The sequence below is a fragment of the Sciurus vulgaris genome, assembly GCF_902686455.1.
Source record: "Sciurus vulgaris genome assembly, chromosome: 3".
NCBI lineage: Eukaryota > Metazoa > Chordata > Mammalia > Rodentia > Sciuridae > Sciurus > Sciurus vulgaris.
In genome coordinates this window covers 48,051,996-48,065,578 of record NC_136463.1, presented here as the reverse complement: position 1 = coordinate 48,065,578, position 13,583 = coordinate 48,051,996, and the positions used below count along the sequence as shown (strand labels likewise).

At 37.9% G+C, this 13,583-nt stretch overlaps 1 protein-coding gene across 1 annotated transcript in view; it reads left to right on the top strand.

The window, feature by feature from the left end:
* The first annotated feature begins 760 nt into the window (after nt 1-760).
* Nucleotides 761-13,583, top strand: part of COX10 (cytochrome c oxidase assembly factor heme A:farnesyltransferase COX10) — a 124,609-nt gene continuing 111,786 nt past the window's right edge. The window contains 3 exon segments of the mRNA XM_079131167.1: nt 761-954; nt 4,831-4,964; nt 5,896-6,217. Coding sequence (XP_078987293.1) covers nt 912-954; nt 4,831-4,964; nt 5,896-6,217 — 499 coding nt within the window. The 5' untranslated portion in view covers nt 761-911.

Genomic DNA, 13,583 nt, shown 5'->3' with positions numbered 1-13,583 from the left:
CTCTTGTTTTACAAGAGCTGATTTTTCTTCAATATTCTTTTACTTATGAAATCCCAACATGAGAAATCAATAGGGGGACTGGGGCTACTGCAAAATTTGCTCTAGCAATCACTACTTTTGATAATAATTTATTACTGCCTCTAAGCAGTAGGAGCCTGGCTATCCGCTTGAGAGACACTGTTTATTCTCTCGAACATCTTGTAAGTATGTACACTAATAGTATTCACGTGGTATAGGTAGATATGAATAACCGAGGTTCAGGGAATTTACTTGACTTCTTCAAACACGGTCACCAGGCCTCACTCCGGAGCTCAAACTCTTAACCACGACATGCTCCTTCTTCATCCGGAGGTATTCTGATGATTCAGTTCCCTTGGTGTGAACCTCGAGTTAATCCAGGCTCGCGTCTGACAGTGAATGTGGGACAGCTGTCTGGAACTCATCAGACAGGAAGGTGGAGGCGTCGCCACGAGAACATATCCTCGCGGCTCCCGGCTCCCCAGGAAGTGTCCTAACCCCAAGTTTAAAATGCCTTCGAGGAGGCCGCGGCCAACTTGTGCCCATCGCACCTGGTCACGGCGGGACAGCATCGGGCTACAGGATGTCTGTCAAATTCCGGGACCTGGAGGAATGGGGCCGCTGTCCGTCCACGACTTTTTCGTCAGGAAGACTCAGTCGCACGGTACTTCTGGCGTTTCCCGAAGGTCCCTCAGGCACGCGACCCTTCACCCTGCTGGTTCAGCCTAGATCACCCAGCAGCTGCAACGCTTTCAGCGCAGAGCCCGCCCACCGGAAATGACGAGACGGAAGTCTCTGCTCACACAGGGGGAGGGCAAACAAGATGGCGGCGCCCAGCACCCGGTGAGGAGAGAGGGCACGGCGATCCCGGGGAGCGGCCAGATTCGTGCGTTATGGCCGCATCCCCTCATACTTTCTCCTCACGCCTCCTGACAGGTACTGTACCCCACCTTGGGAAAATTCTCCTTTTTTTTTTTTTTTTTTTTTGGCCACGTGCGAGGCTGTGGTTCCGGCCGGCTGCAACCTTGGGAGCCCTTGGTTAAGTCGGCTGGTTAACTGCAAGAGGAAGTGACCTTGGGAATAGCCTAGCATGAAGAGGTCACAGATCTATGAACCTGTTGGTGCTGTGGCCCCAGGGACCCACACCTTCTCCTCCATCCCACTCTCCCTGATGTGAAGACGTAGTTAAATCTTAGGGTTCCACAAGACTCTTAGCTAATCAGAGCCTCAGCTCCTAGTTGCAGGCTTGCAATGACAAGGAAAGCACTTTGCTCCCACTCAGAAACCTAGTTGCAATTTAAAGGGTCATGGTGATAACTGCGGACAGCAGGCCATAATCCTCCACTAGACTTTTGGGTTTCTATCCTCAGCGTGTCCCTCATGGAATCCTCCACCTTGAAGGACCTATGACAAATGAATGATGAAGCTTCAGTGCATTTTCCTAACCCTTGGTTAGTTCTCGTCTCAAATGTCACCTTTAAAAAGAGGCCTAGCCTAACCATCCTCTGCCCCTCCTTTCTCACATCATCCTAATTATTTCATTATGGTTAACACAGCCCATAATTGCTTATATATAAACCGATTTATTGTTTATCTCAACTAGGATATGAACTTCGTAAGATAGTTGGAGACAGTGTCGATCTCGTTTGCTAAGTACTCAGGATAGTATCTTGTACTCTCGGTAATCTTTTGTGAATGAATGACATTTTCCAGATGGAGAGATTAAAGAGAAGGTTGAGAATGTTTTGCCCTCAGTAATTTAGGATAACAAATGACTGTGTGGAGTGTGACCTGTGGTTCATATTAGAGACCAGATGCTTGAAGCCAGGAATGACTGGTCACAAGAAATTTTTCAGGCCTCACCTAGCACACACAAACTGCAATGTTTTGTGACTCAGTGAAATTCCTTTCTTCCTTCTTTTTCATAATGTTATTTTATGGGTCTTTTGATTTGTGTGATTCTGGGCAAATCATTTGACTTCTCTGGAATTAAGTTTGCTTAGTTTATAAAATGAAGTTATTAAACTAGATGATCTTAAAGATTGCTTCTGGCTCATAAAGTGGGGACAGAGTAGAAGGGTGTGTAGATGAAAGAAAGTCTGCCAGGGTTTAATTTTTGAAAGCTGGGGGATAAGTATTGGGTGGAGGTGTGGGGGTGCTCATTGAACTCTTGCGCTTTTACGTATGACTGCAGTTTTCCATAATGAAAAGTTTTGCATTTTTTAAGAACTGTGTTTCTTTTTAAAATCTTACCTTTATTACCTTCTACCACCCCTGATTGTGAATGTTTTTTATTTTAACTTAGGTAGTGATTCTTGGAAGTCTCATTCCTGCTTAGTACTTGAGTTATCCCCTCCGCATGGGGGCTTCTCTCAATCAGGGGTGGAATTGTAGAATAGGAAAGGCAGAAAAACAGCTACTCTGCAATTCCACTTAACTGTCTAAAACTTCCTTCCCCTGCCCCAGTCCAGTGAATGGACTGCATACTGCCCACACAGTTTGTTGTCAGATCATTCTTTGCAATGGTGGTGCTGGTAGTATAGAAGGAATTAATAGCTTACTTTCTGAAACTGAAATGTATCACCAGTAAATCTAATAATAAGTGGTGTCTGTAACTTACTGTGATCCACTTGGAGTATCCACTAAGAGAGCTTGATGGGAAGAGGTAGCAAGAAAGGAAACTAGGACTGTTTTAGGTACCTAGTAATCTAGTGGTTGTCTGATTTTGCTTATAAAAGTTCAGAGTATTTTTGTAGCCATTAAATAAATGTTAGGGTCTTTTAGCTGTTGTCTCCTTATCTGATTTTAATAGCTCTACATATATGATTCAGCATTGATGGTAAGTAGTGGTTATGGTCACATGTTTCCAGCCCTGTGTATTTTAAAACCTACTTTATCTTACTGTAGGGCTGAAATATTTATTTTATAGGCACTGATTCATAGAAATGTGACATGTTTTGCCTAAAGAAATTGTTTTCATTATTTATAAATGTAGTTTCCTAGCTGTTTTTTCCTATTATTACCATTCTGTAAAATCTCACCTTGACCAACTTAATATTGAAAGATATTTTTCAAAGGTGGTTCCAAACACATATTCCTGTGTATAGAAAATATGCATAACATAATTAACTACAGTTTGAGAAAATGATTTTAGTGAGTGACTTATCTCTAGTCTAAGATAATTGCCATGTGTTTCAAGGGTAGTATTAGTTCTCCTTCCCACAATACAGGAAGGCCACGTGGGCTATGGAATCATTGCAGAGAGTAATTGCAAGCAAGGAAACAACATAAAGTTGAACAGTAGTATGTGGTGTGTTTAGTGAAAGATCATGAGACAACAACATTGCTTTGGTGAGTTGTATATACAGATTCGGGTGAGTAATAGGTATTCTGAGCTTTAGGAAGAAAACTTAGTTTTATGAAACATGGAGATGAAAGGAAATTACTGAAGACTGAATGACTGGCCTGACTCCTGCTACCATTACTGTGGTCCAAATGTAAGGTTATAATGATCTGTATCAGTAGGAATGAAGAGAAGTGGGCAGATTTTACCTATGTTTCAGAGTTGACTGGACTTGATGACTGTTAGATGATAAAGGAAGAGTTCAAGGTGATCCTGAAGTCTTAAATAGGTAATGGTTTTTTCTGCAGTACCGAGTAGAGTAAAAAGGGTGAGAATTAAGTACTCCTAGAGATATATTGTTACTCATCCATGTGGAGAAACCAAGAGCAGTTGCATATAGACCTAATGACTCTAGAAATGGGTTGAAAATTAACAATTACCCATTTGCTCAGGGACAGTTTTTATTGTTCAGAAAGTGGGAACACAACTGCCTTAAAGTGACAGACCCAAAAAGAGGAGTACACCTAGGAAACTAAGAAGCAGAAAGCAGAGAACCAAGAACCTTTGGTGTCATGGAAGCCATTGGAGGAGAGACTTAAAGAGAAAAACTGTAGTGTCGTACACATTGTTAAAGACTTCAATAGAATGAGGCCTAAGCCAGAAGTATCAGATTTGTTGATTTGAGAGGAGATGCAGTAGAATGATTAAAATCCAAATTTAAACATAACAAGAATAGTTTATTTCTGACTCCATAGATAGAGTCCTATTTTATCGAGAATTATTTCTTCCTGTGAGTTGTCTTACTCTACATGACTAAAATATTAACCTGAAATATATGTTTGAACTTAATGTCATTTTTTTGAGAAAAATCATGTTATTCATTTTCTACTTTTTTTAAAAAACTGTCTGAATTGCTTGTTATATATATATATATATATATATATATATATATATATATATATATATATATGCTGGGTACTAGGGATTGAACTGGGGTGCACTCAACCACTGAGCTGTATCTCCAGCCCTTTTTTGTATTTTGTTTAGAGACAGGGTCTCATGAGTTGCTTAGCACCTCACTGTTGCTGAGGCTGGGTCTGAATTCACGATTCTCCTGCCTCAGCCTCCTGAGTTGCTGGGATTATAAGCATGTGCCACCATGCCCAGCTGTTGTTTTATAGTCTTAAAAAGATCTATAGTGTGGTCATTTTAGCATTTAATATAATAAAAGCATAATGATCTGGAAGTGAAAAATTTCCCATGTTCTGAAGAATTATGCTGACTTAAACCACAAGAAGGGCCAATAAATTGCATTTATTCACAGCCCTGAATTAGATGATTTCAGAGCTCTGACCTGTCATACAGTGAGCACTTACTTTGGCTGGCTTTGCTTCTGGGCAGGTGTAGTCATCATTTGGTGAGAAGTTTTAATCATGCTAGCATTTCTTCCTCTTCTTTTTCTATTTTAGGTTGGGTAGGAGGATGTGTCTGGTATCTGGAAAGAAGAGCTGTGCAGGAATCCCCTCACAAGTTTATGCACCTTTTCAGGAATGTCAATAAGCAGTGGATTACATTTCAGCACTTTAACTTCCTCAAACGCATGGTATGTTTCTCACTCTATTGCTTTCTGCTGTACTTTTCTCTGTATGAGGGAATTTCAGAAATTCCTATTGTAAGAGAAGTTTTAGAAGTACTGTTTGAAAAAGACTTATTTAGTGTCCTCTTAAGTTTATCCAGAACCTTAATCTCTTGTTTTGATTATTCTTAACTGAAACCAGAATAACTCTGGCATTTGATGTTAAAAGTATGAACTTGAACTTATTGATTAAGTTTGAAGAAAGATTGAAAACTTCTGGCATGTTTCGACTAGGCTAAAATTAGGAAAAGCTGAACTATCTATCTTTTAAAATTCTTTGAAGTTTTGTAAATATGTAAGTAGTACAGAAATGATTGTTTTAACAGCATGGCCCTCTTACTTTCTTAAATTAGCAGTGCATTTGAAAGTCTTTTTTATGAAATGCATTTCTGAGTAGACTCAAATAAATTGAGTTTTTGTAATTTGATGGGCATTTTATGACAGGCATTGATAATATATCTCAATTCTCTTGTATTCAAATATATAATGCCTTTTTTTATATAAACAGAACTCTCAATTCCTTCATCAGCTATAGGTCGTATCTAAGGCTATTTGTAATTTCAAGTCATTCTGATATAATGAAAAAGGAATTTAACTATTTACCTGCACAGGTGGTTCCTCACTCAGGGCTACTTATATCTAGTTATCAACTCTTGGTTTTGTCAATTTCAGAAACTTAGGGTCCTCATGTGTAATTTAAAGAGAGAGATCAATAATAATTCATCATCTTTAGCAACTTTGAAGAAAATTAAATGAAATAAACTATGGAGTACCTCACAAATATAGGAACTACTGATGGAAGATGCTAGTAAATAATCATTGAAAAATATTATAGACGTTAGTTTTAGAGTAACATGAATTAGTTTGTTTGTTTGTTTGTTTGTTCGTTTTGGCTTAGTATGTGACACAACTGAATAGAAGCCTCAACCAGCAAGTAAAACCTAAGCCAGAACCAGTGGCATCTCCTTTCCTTGAAAAAACATCTTCTGGTCAAGCCAAAGCAGAAATATATGAGATGAGATCTCTTTCACCCGCCAGCCTACCTTTGTCCAGAAATCCAAGTGAAAAGCAACTAATAGGACTAGAGTCTGCCTCCATCATTGAAAGCCCAGCAGATGTGGGGAAAGAGACAAAAGAAGAAAAGCAGTGGAAAGAGATGAAACTGCATATGGATGATTTACCAGGAATTTTGGCTCGACTCTCCAAGATCAAACTCACAGGTACTTGGTTTTTCTGATGTAGATATGTACTTTCAACTTTGCTTTTAGTTAAATAAAGAGCTAATTTATTTACTGCTCCCAAATATCTTGAAACTATAAATCCTTTATTAGTATTTTTCTTCTCTTCAATTTTATTAGAATTCAGAATAAAAATTTTTTGAATTGTTTACACAATTATAAATAGTATCACACCATAACTATTGTACAAAAATTAATCTTTCATTTGTAATTAAAGTAGAATGTTTACCTGCTTTTTCCTACCTTTAGTCTCTTTATACCTACCATACTTTTAAAATGCAGTATTTGAGTTCAAGAGTAAAAAGAATTGAGTTGCTTGACTTGGTGTGAACCCACAATGACTGCCTTCTCCCAGATCACCTCTATGTTTTGCTTCTTGCAGTACCACTGAGATTGTCCCTTATGCACAGGGGTATAGAGCGCTTTGCTGAAAGGAGTCTGGGAACCACATTTTTGTTTATTTGGCTCATACTAGCACATTGTACCAAATATTTTTTTGCCTGCAGTTGGATATTAACCCATACTTATGTCCTTTGGAGGTGACAACCACCTTGTGAATCAAGCAAAGTATTATTGTTCTCATATCATAGTTCACCTGAAGATGGTCTATTCTGTGCTAACCCTATTTAAATAGTATGTCCCAAATCACTCTCGGATGATAAGGTTAAACCAGATACTGTTTAAGGATAAAAAGTGGTAAATAATGTTATTTAATCAAATGACCAGATGAGACAGGGAGACTTTTGAAAGTAGAGAAGTATCAGGGAAAGACTGATTTCATTTGATTGTCTTTGAAAGGAGTTGAACCTAAAAATTCAGAGTAAAAGAAGGTAAGCCAGACAACTTCCTCTCCCAGTAACCAACTTCACTTAATGAAAATTTTTGTGGAGGAATGATAAATAGACATAGGGGGTTTGATGAAGGAGCTGAAGAATTTAGTAACTCTAGAGACTTGCGTGGTATAACTCTTAATAAGAGACTGATTCTACAAGGTATCCTTGAAAACATGCTTTTGTGCTTTATGGTGGCTAAGTAAGAAATCACATTTCTAAAGAAATTAATCTTTTGTCATTACACAAGTGGCTGGAGTGTCAGTTTGTTTACATGCTAAGAATGACCAGAGATAAGTTGTGGTCATAAGGCTGTCACTTAAGAAATGAGGCCTCTTAGTCTATAGGCATTAGAAGTGGCCCCTGTTGACAGCAAGTTCTTCTTTGTGTGTGCCATCATTTAATACTTCTGGTCTGCAGATTAGTTCTCCTCTTTTACCAACCCATTTCAGTCAACAATACTAGTGTTCTTTGCTCCCCTCAAATGAGAATTCTTAGAATCACTTTTTACCCTTTGCTCTCCATTCTCTCCTTTATCTCTAGTCAAACATCTGTTGCCAAGAGAATCTTTTGTAATACCTGTAAGATTTGCTTCTCATCCTCATTTCCTAATCTGTCATTCCTAGTTCAAGTCACAAAGAAATGGAGACTTTTTTTTTTTTTGTATTGGGGATTGAATCCAGGGGTGCTTAACCACTGAGCCACATCCCCAGCCCTTTTAAATTTTTTTAGAGACAGGGTCTCTCTGAGTTGCTTAGGGCCTTGTTATGTTGCTGAGGCTGGCTTTGAACTCGTGATTCTCCTGCCTCAGCCTCCCAAGCCACTGGGATTACAAGCGTGTGCCACCTGCCCAGCTAGGCATTGGTTATCGCAGTAAAGCTCTTAACTATCTTGTGCTTTTATTCCCTGCTTCCCCTCCGCGCCTCCCCTGACGGAGTTCATACAGCTCAGAGCTGCTAAACTAGCTTTGCCAAACATTGCTTTCAATTTTTCTGACCTGCACCAGACTACTTCATATTATCTCCTCCCTCAGCTGCCTGGTTTTAAAGAAACTCTAATCTGGAATGATTAAACTCTTCTCCATAAACATACCTTTCCCTTTCCCCATCTCCTACCCTGTTATTGAGGTTAGTCCTTTCACCCATACTTCTTCTCCCTGCCTGTGGGAGGGTGGCTTGCCTGTCTCATATCCAGTCAGATCCTCTCAGCCTCTCTAGTAAGTCTGTTTTGGGCCTCAGTCTTGAGTTCAGATCCTGGCTTTGATATTTACTAGCCAGTGATACTTTGGGCAGTTCCTTAATTTTATTGAGACAATTTCCACATCTATAAAGTAGGAATGATTCGAATGGTTTAGGAGTGAAATCATATAATGCATCTAAACACCCAACAGCATGCCTGATGCAAAGGAGCCACTGAGAGCTTACTTTGCAGATAATTATAGATAAATGCTTGATTGTTTAAAATGTGTCAGTTCTGAGATTGTTTCTGCCTGCGTAGGAGCTTGAGAAGAATGAGCATTAATGACTAGAAAGGGAAATTGAGGAAGGGAATTTTAAGCAAAGGCAAAGAAGCCAGTGCATCCTGGCATATTCAGAGAACAGCTGTATGACTTTGAATAACATCGTATGGCTTTAGTGTCACATAGGAGAGGGACTTACTGAGATTGAAGAGTTAGGCAGAGGTCATGTTGAGGGCTGTTAACAGCAGTAGAAAGTTCTGGAAGGTTTTTTAGAGGCATATGATTGATCACTGTGTTTTGCCTTATTTAAGTGTCTTAATTACTGTTAAATTAATATAGGTGTATTATAAAAAAAAGTTCAAATAATAGAGAAGTATATATCTTAAACTGAAAAGGTGCCCTTTCCATAAAACTTCCTCTTGAAATATAGCCTTCTCTTTATAGATAGAGATATAGATATGGTTGTTTTCTTTAACAGAAATAAGTAGGAAAATTTACTTTCTGTCTCCCTCCCTTTCCTTTTTGCTTACATATGTACACATAATTGTGTTACTTGCAGTTTTCTTATAAACAGCTTTCACTGACAGTACTCACCTCACAGCATACTGTTCCCTTAGTGAATCTGCCACTCTTTAAGTATTCTTTTACAGATAAATATTTAGTGTTGATTAAAAACAGTTATGTGATTAACTTTTGTGTTCCCATCTGTCTTTGCATGAGTACATGACATTTTCTGTAAGGTAAGAGCTTAAGAATGTAATGGTTAACTTTAAACATTTTAAATTTTGATGTCAACCAATTTCTTCCTTCTAACTCTCTCTGTAATGGTACTACTACATGTAATCTTTACTATTTTTGCCGGTTTGTACATTGAAAAAGATTTTTGTAAATTTTCATTGTGTAGGTTTTGGTGGGATTTATCATCTTTTTCTCTTATTTTAATCAGGTATATTTTATTCTTCTATTTTTGCCTCTTATATCCTTGATATCCTTATAGTCTTAATTATTTTGAATAATTCAATCATGTAATAAATGTAAAGTACCTAGAAACATGGGTAACAACATGGGAGGCACTGAAGGGTTAATTTCCAGTTAATTACAGGTAAATAAAGAAAATCAACATTTCATTCATTATACATACTCCTTTTACATCTTGTCTTTTCTTTTCGCTTTAATTGTGGTATTTTGTTGTTTTGTTTTACTTCCCTACTGATATTTTTAATCTTTATGTATTCAAATTTATTCAGTTTTTTCATGCTGAGGAAATTTTACCATCTTGTGGTTATAAAAGCCTTCATTCATATCTCCTTGTGAAATTTTTATATTTGTATATTCTCTAATGTTTGGGGACTATCTGGAATTTATTACAGTACAAGAAATATTAATACTTTTACAGTAGTACTATTGATCAAGTATTACCTGTTTTGTAAATAAAGTTTTATTGGCACATGGGTATACCCACTGTTCTATGGTGGTACATGCTACATTGACAGAGTGAGTGCTTGGGATAGAAACCTTATCACCTAGGAAGCCTGAAGTACTATCTGGTCATTTACAGAATGTATTTGCTGATTTGCTTTAAAGAGTGTAGACTAGTAAGAGACAAGAATGATGACAGACCATGAGAAATGATTTGGGGTTAACCTGAGCCTGTGACAGGGAATGAGAAAAGAAAGAGAAATATAATCAACAAGAAAATAGAATGAATAGAACCCTAGATTGCAATAAAGTGCTAGTGAGGCATAAACTAAAAAGTTGAGGACAGGAATTACAGAGTTGAATAGCTCTAGGTAAAGCAAGTATTCACTAGCTTCTGGTTCCTAGTCTAATTTATTACTCTACACCTTACCCAGCTCTCTGAGGTGGAGCATTATGTTGTCCTTTGGAGCCAGAATCCCTGTGTTCAAATTCTGACCCTTGGTAGCTGAGTGACCTTGAACAAGTTCTGTGATCTCTTTGTGTCTTAGTTTACCTGTCTATAAAATAGCCATAATAGTAATACTTACTTTGAAGTGTTGCTCTGAATGTGAATTGAGTTACACTTGCAAATTACATGCTTGGTATATATTAAGAGATATATACCTGTTCTTAAAAATAGATATGGTATTTGGTTTGCCCCCCACAAACATGTGAGTTTGCTGCCCCTCCTCTAGAAAAAAAATCCAGGCTTCTGGTATGAAAAACTTGGTGAATGGTGATGTTGAGACTTAAGAATGTGACTATAGAAGGAAGAAACAGGTTTGAGGGAAAGGTGATGGTTTCAATTGTGGACAAGTGGAATTTGAGTTGCCACTGGCATATCCAGTGGGCAGGTGGCTATGAAGGACATGAGATTGGATAGAGCACTGGCCTGGAAGAACCAGGGATCATCAAATGGGGTTGGCAGTAAAGCCATGATAGTGAATGAGGTTACTGAAGTGTGTAGAGTGTAGGTCAACATGTAGAGCGAGGAGATCAGAGGATCAAAGGACTTGGATATATTCCTCTCTTAAGGATTGGGTAAGGTTTGTAATGGAACCTGCAAAGAGATCTGTGGTCAGAGGAAAGAAAACAGGAAAGAGTTCGCCACAGAAGCCCAAAGAGTAGGACCAGTCATAAAGGAAGTGATCTGCACTATCAAATGCTAGAGGTCTATTGAGAAACCCTGCTAGAAAGTACCACATTTAACAATAGGAAGTCAGTGTTAACTGGTACTAAATCAGGAAATGGTTATCAGTGTTTCCTCTTCTTTGAGTCATATATGAGCTGCTTTAAATAGTTCATTTAATTTTTTTAAAGTTTATTCCCATTTTGTTTCACTAGAAACAGAGGAAAGTGTGATAACTGATCAGTGTTTCTTTTGGTCACATCTTTCTTTCCTTTATACTTTTTGTTTTAGTCAGCTTTTTTGTTGCTGTGACCAAAACACTGGACAAGAGCAATTTTGAGAAGAAAAGTTTATTTGGATCAGTTTCAGAGGTTTAGTCCAACTTCATAGCTCTGGGCCCAAGGTGAGGCAGAAAATGATGATGGAAGGGTAAGGCAGAGAAAAGCAGCTTACGACATGGCAACAGAGAGCTCTTGCTCACCAGGGACCAAATATATACCCTAGAGACACACCCCTTGTGAACTACCTACTCTAGCCAACCTACTGGCTTCCAGTTACCACCATATCCTTGGATTAATCCACTCTTAGGGTATAGTTGTCATAGTCTAATCATTTGACCTCTGAACTTTCTTGTATTGTCTCACGTGTGAGCTTTGGGGAAACGCCTCACCTCTAAACTTTAACACTGACTTTGGTTATATTGTTTTCCTTTTATGTGGCTTATATGGTTGTATATCTGAATTGGCATTTCAGTTTTGATATGTAAAACATGGTGTCAGAAATCTCAAGCAGTTATAAAATTGATCATTTAATAATACAGTTTTTGCATAGTGTGCATTAACTCATTGGTTCCTGAATGTTAGTACAGTAAGGAGCACTTGTGGGATCCTTGTTAAAGTGGTGGTTCCTGACCACTGTCCCCAAGAATTCGTATCCCCTAGGGCAGGATAGGACCCAGTGATCTGCATGTTTGACAGAATGCCAAATAATTCTTATGCACGTGGTCTCACACTTTGAAAAACTGAAGGAGGCATGACAGGCAATCCATACCAGTCCCAGACCCAGTAGTCTGTCTGGATTGGAGAAAATTCATCTGGTGAGAGCCAGAGTAGCTGGTTAGTACAACTGGCAGTAGGAAAAGACAGCTGGGCATAATATGAGCCACATAACAGGCATACAAAAGCAAGATACAAGAGGAAAAGGGAACCACAGCCTCACCTGTATCCACAGATGGAACAGTCCCAAGGCAGTAAATTTCCCCTTGTATGATTTTATATATTCCATGCTCCAGGTTTCTGGATGAACTAATTGAATTAAAGTCATTTTCTTCTGCCTATTCCGTTTGAAGAAGCAGTACCCTTTGGGTGACCCCCACCCATTCTCTGACCCTTTTCCTCCTTACTTAGTTTATTACTTGAATTCACATGTGTTGGAGTCAGCAGGATTTTTTCTTTAAGAAAATTCCTGGTATCTGTAAATTGATTTCTTTTGGACTCTTAACATCTTGGGCAATTCATTTAGAGCTAATGATATGTGGGAGTCAGAAGATCACTTTTATAGAACTAGTCTCTCCTTGCCTCCTTTTGTTTATAGCTGTAATATACCAAGGATAATTAAAGTAGAATAAGGAAGGGCCATATAGTGGATCATCCTTACATTTCCTTCATAAGATAGCTGGGGAGCAGCCGCCTGAAGCCTTGGTTCTTAGGGCCAGGATATGGGCCAAATATTTACTGGTGTGAATGTCATTTAAATAATTTTTTTTTCTATGAAAGGAAGTAAGACTGAGTTTATAAAGAAGGAATAATATGTCTCCCTTGAGTTTCTCTTGCCAACTGAGCTATTTACAATCTGCTTTTGGAGTTTGTTGCATGGACCACACTAGGGTAAGGAATTTTATTTGGATTAGGATCATAAGAGGCTTTAGTGACTCAACTGAGTCATACTTAATATAGGTCAATAAAAGGCAAAACATTTTTCCTGAATAACATCTGTGCTGAAAAATTACAACACATTTCCTGAAACCAGAACACTAAAATAGATGTTTATTAGAACCAATAGATTATAGTGCTGATGGAACTGATATAAACTGTAGTCTATGAATGTATAGATTTTTTTTTTCCTCCTAGAATCTAGAATACTGCTTTTTATTGAGAAAAAAATCAAGAAGAAAGGGTACAAATTCATTTTAGGTTGCTTGTTTAATTTTTAAAAGCCATATTACTGTAATATACATTTATTATATAGCTATATCAAGGGATTTTGTTCATTTTTATGAAAGTATTAATTGAATGGAATTATAACAATTCTTGAAGCTTATATTTGGAAATAATTATCTTAATGGTATCTTACAAAATGTTAAAGTATATATCTGTTAAGTCTTTTATTTTTATTTTATTTATTTATTTATTTATTTGCGGAGCTGGGGATTAAACCCAGGGACTTGTGCTTGCAATGCAAGCACTCTACTGA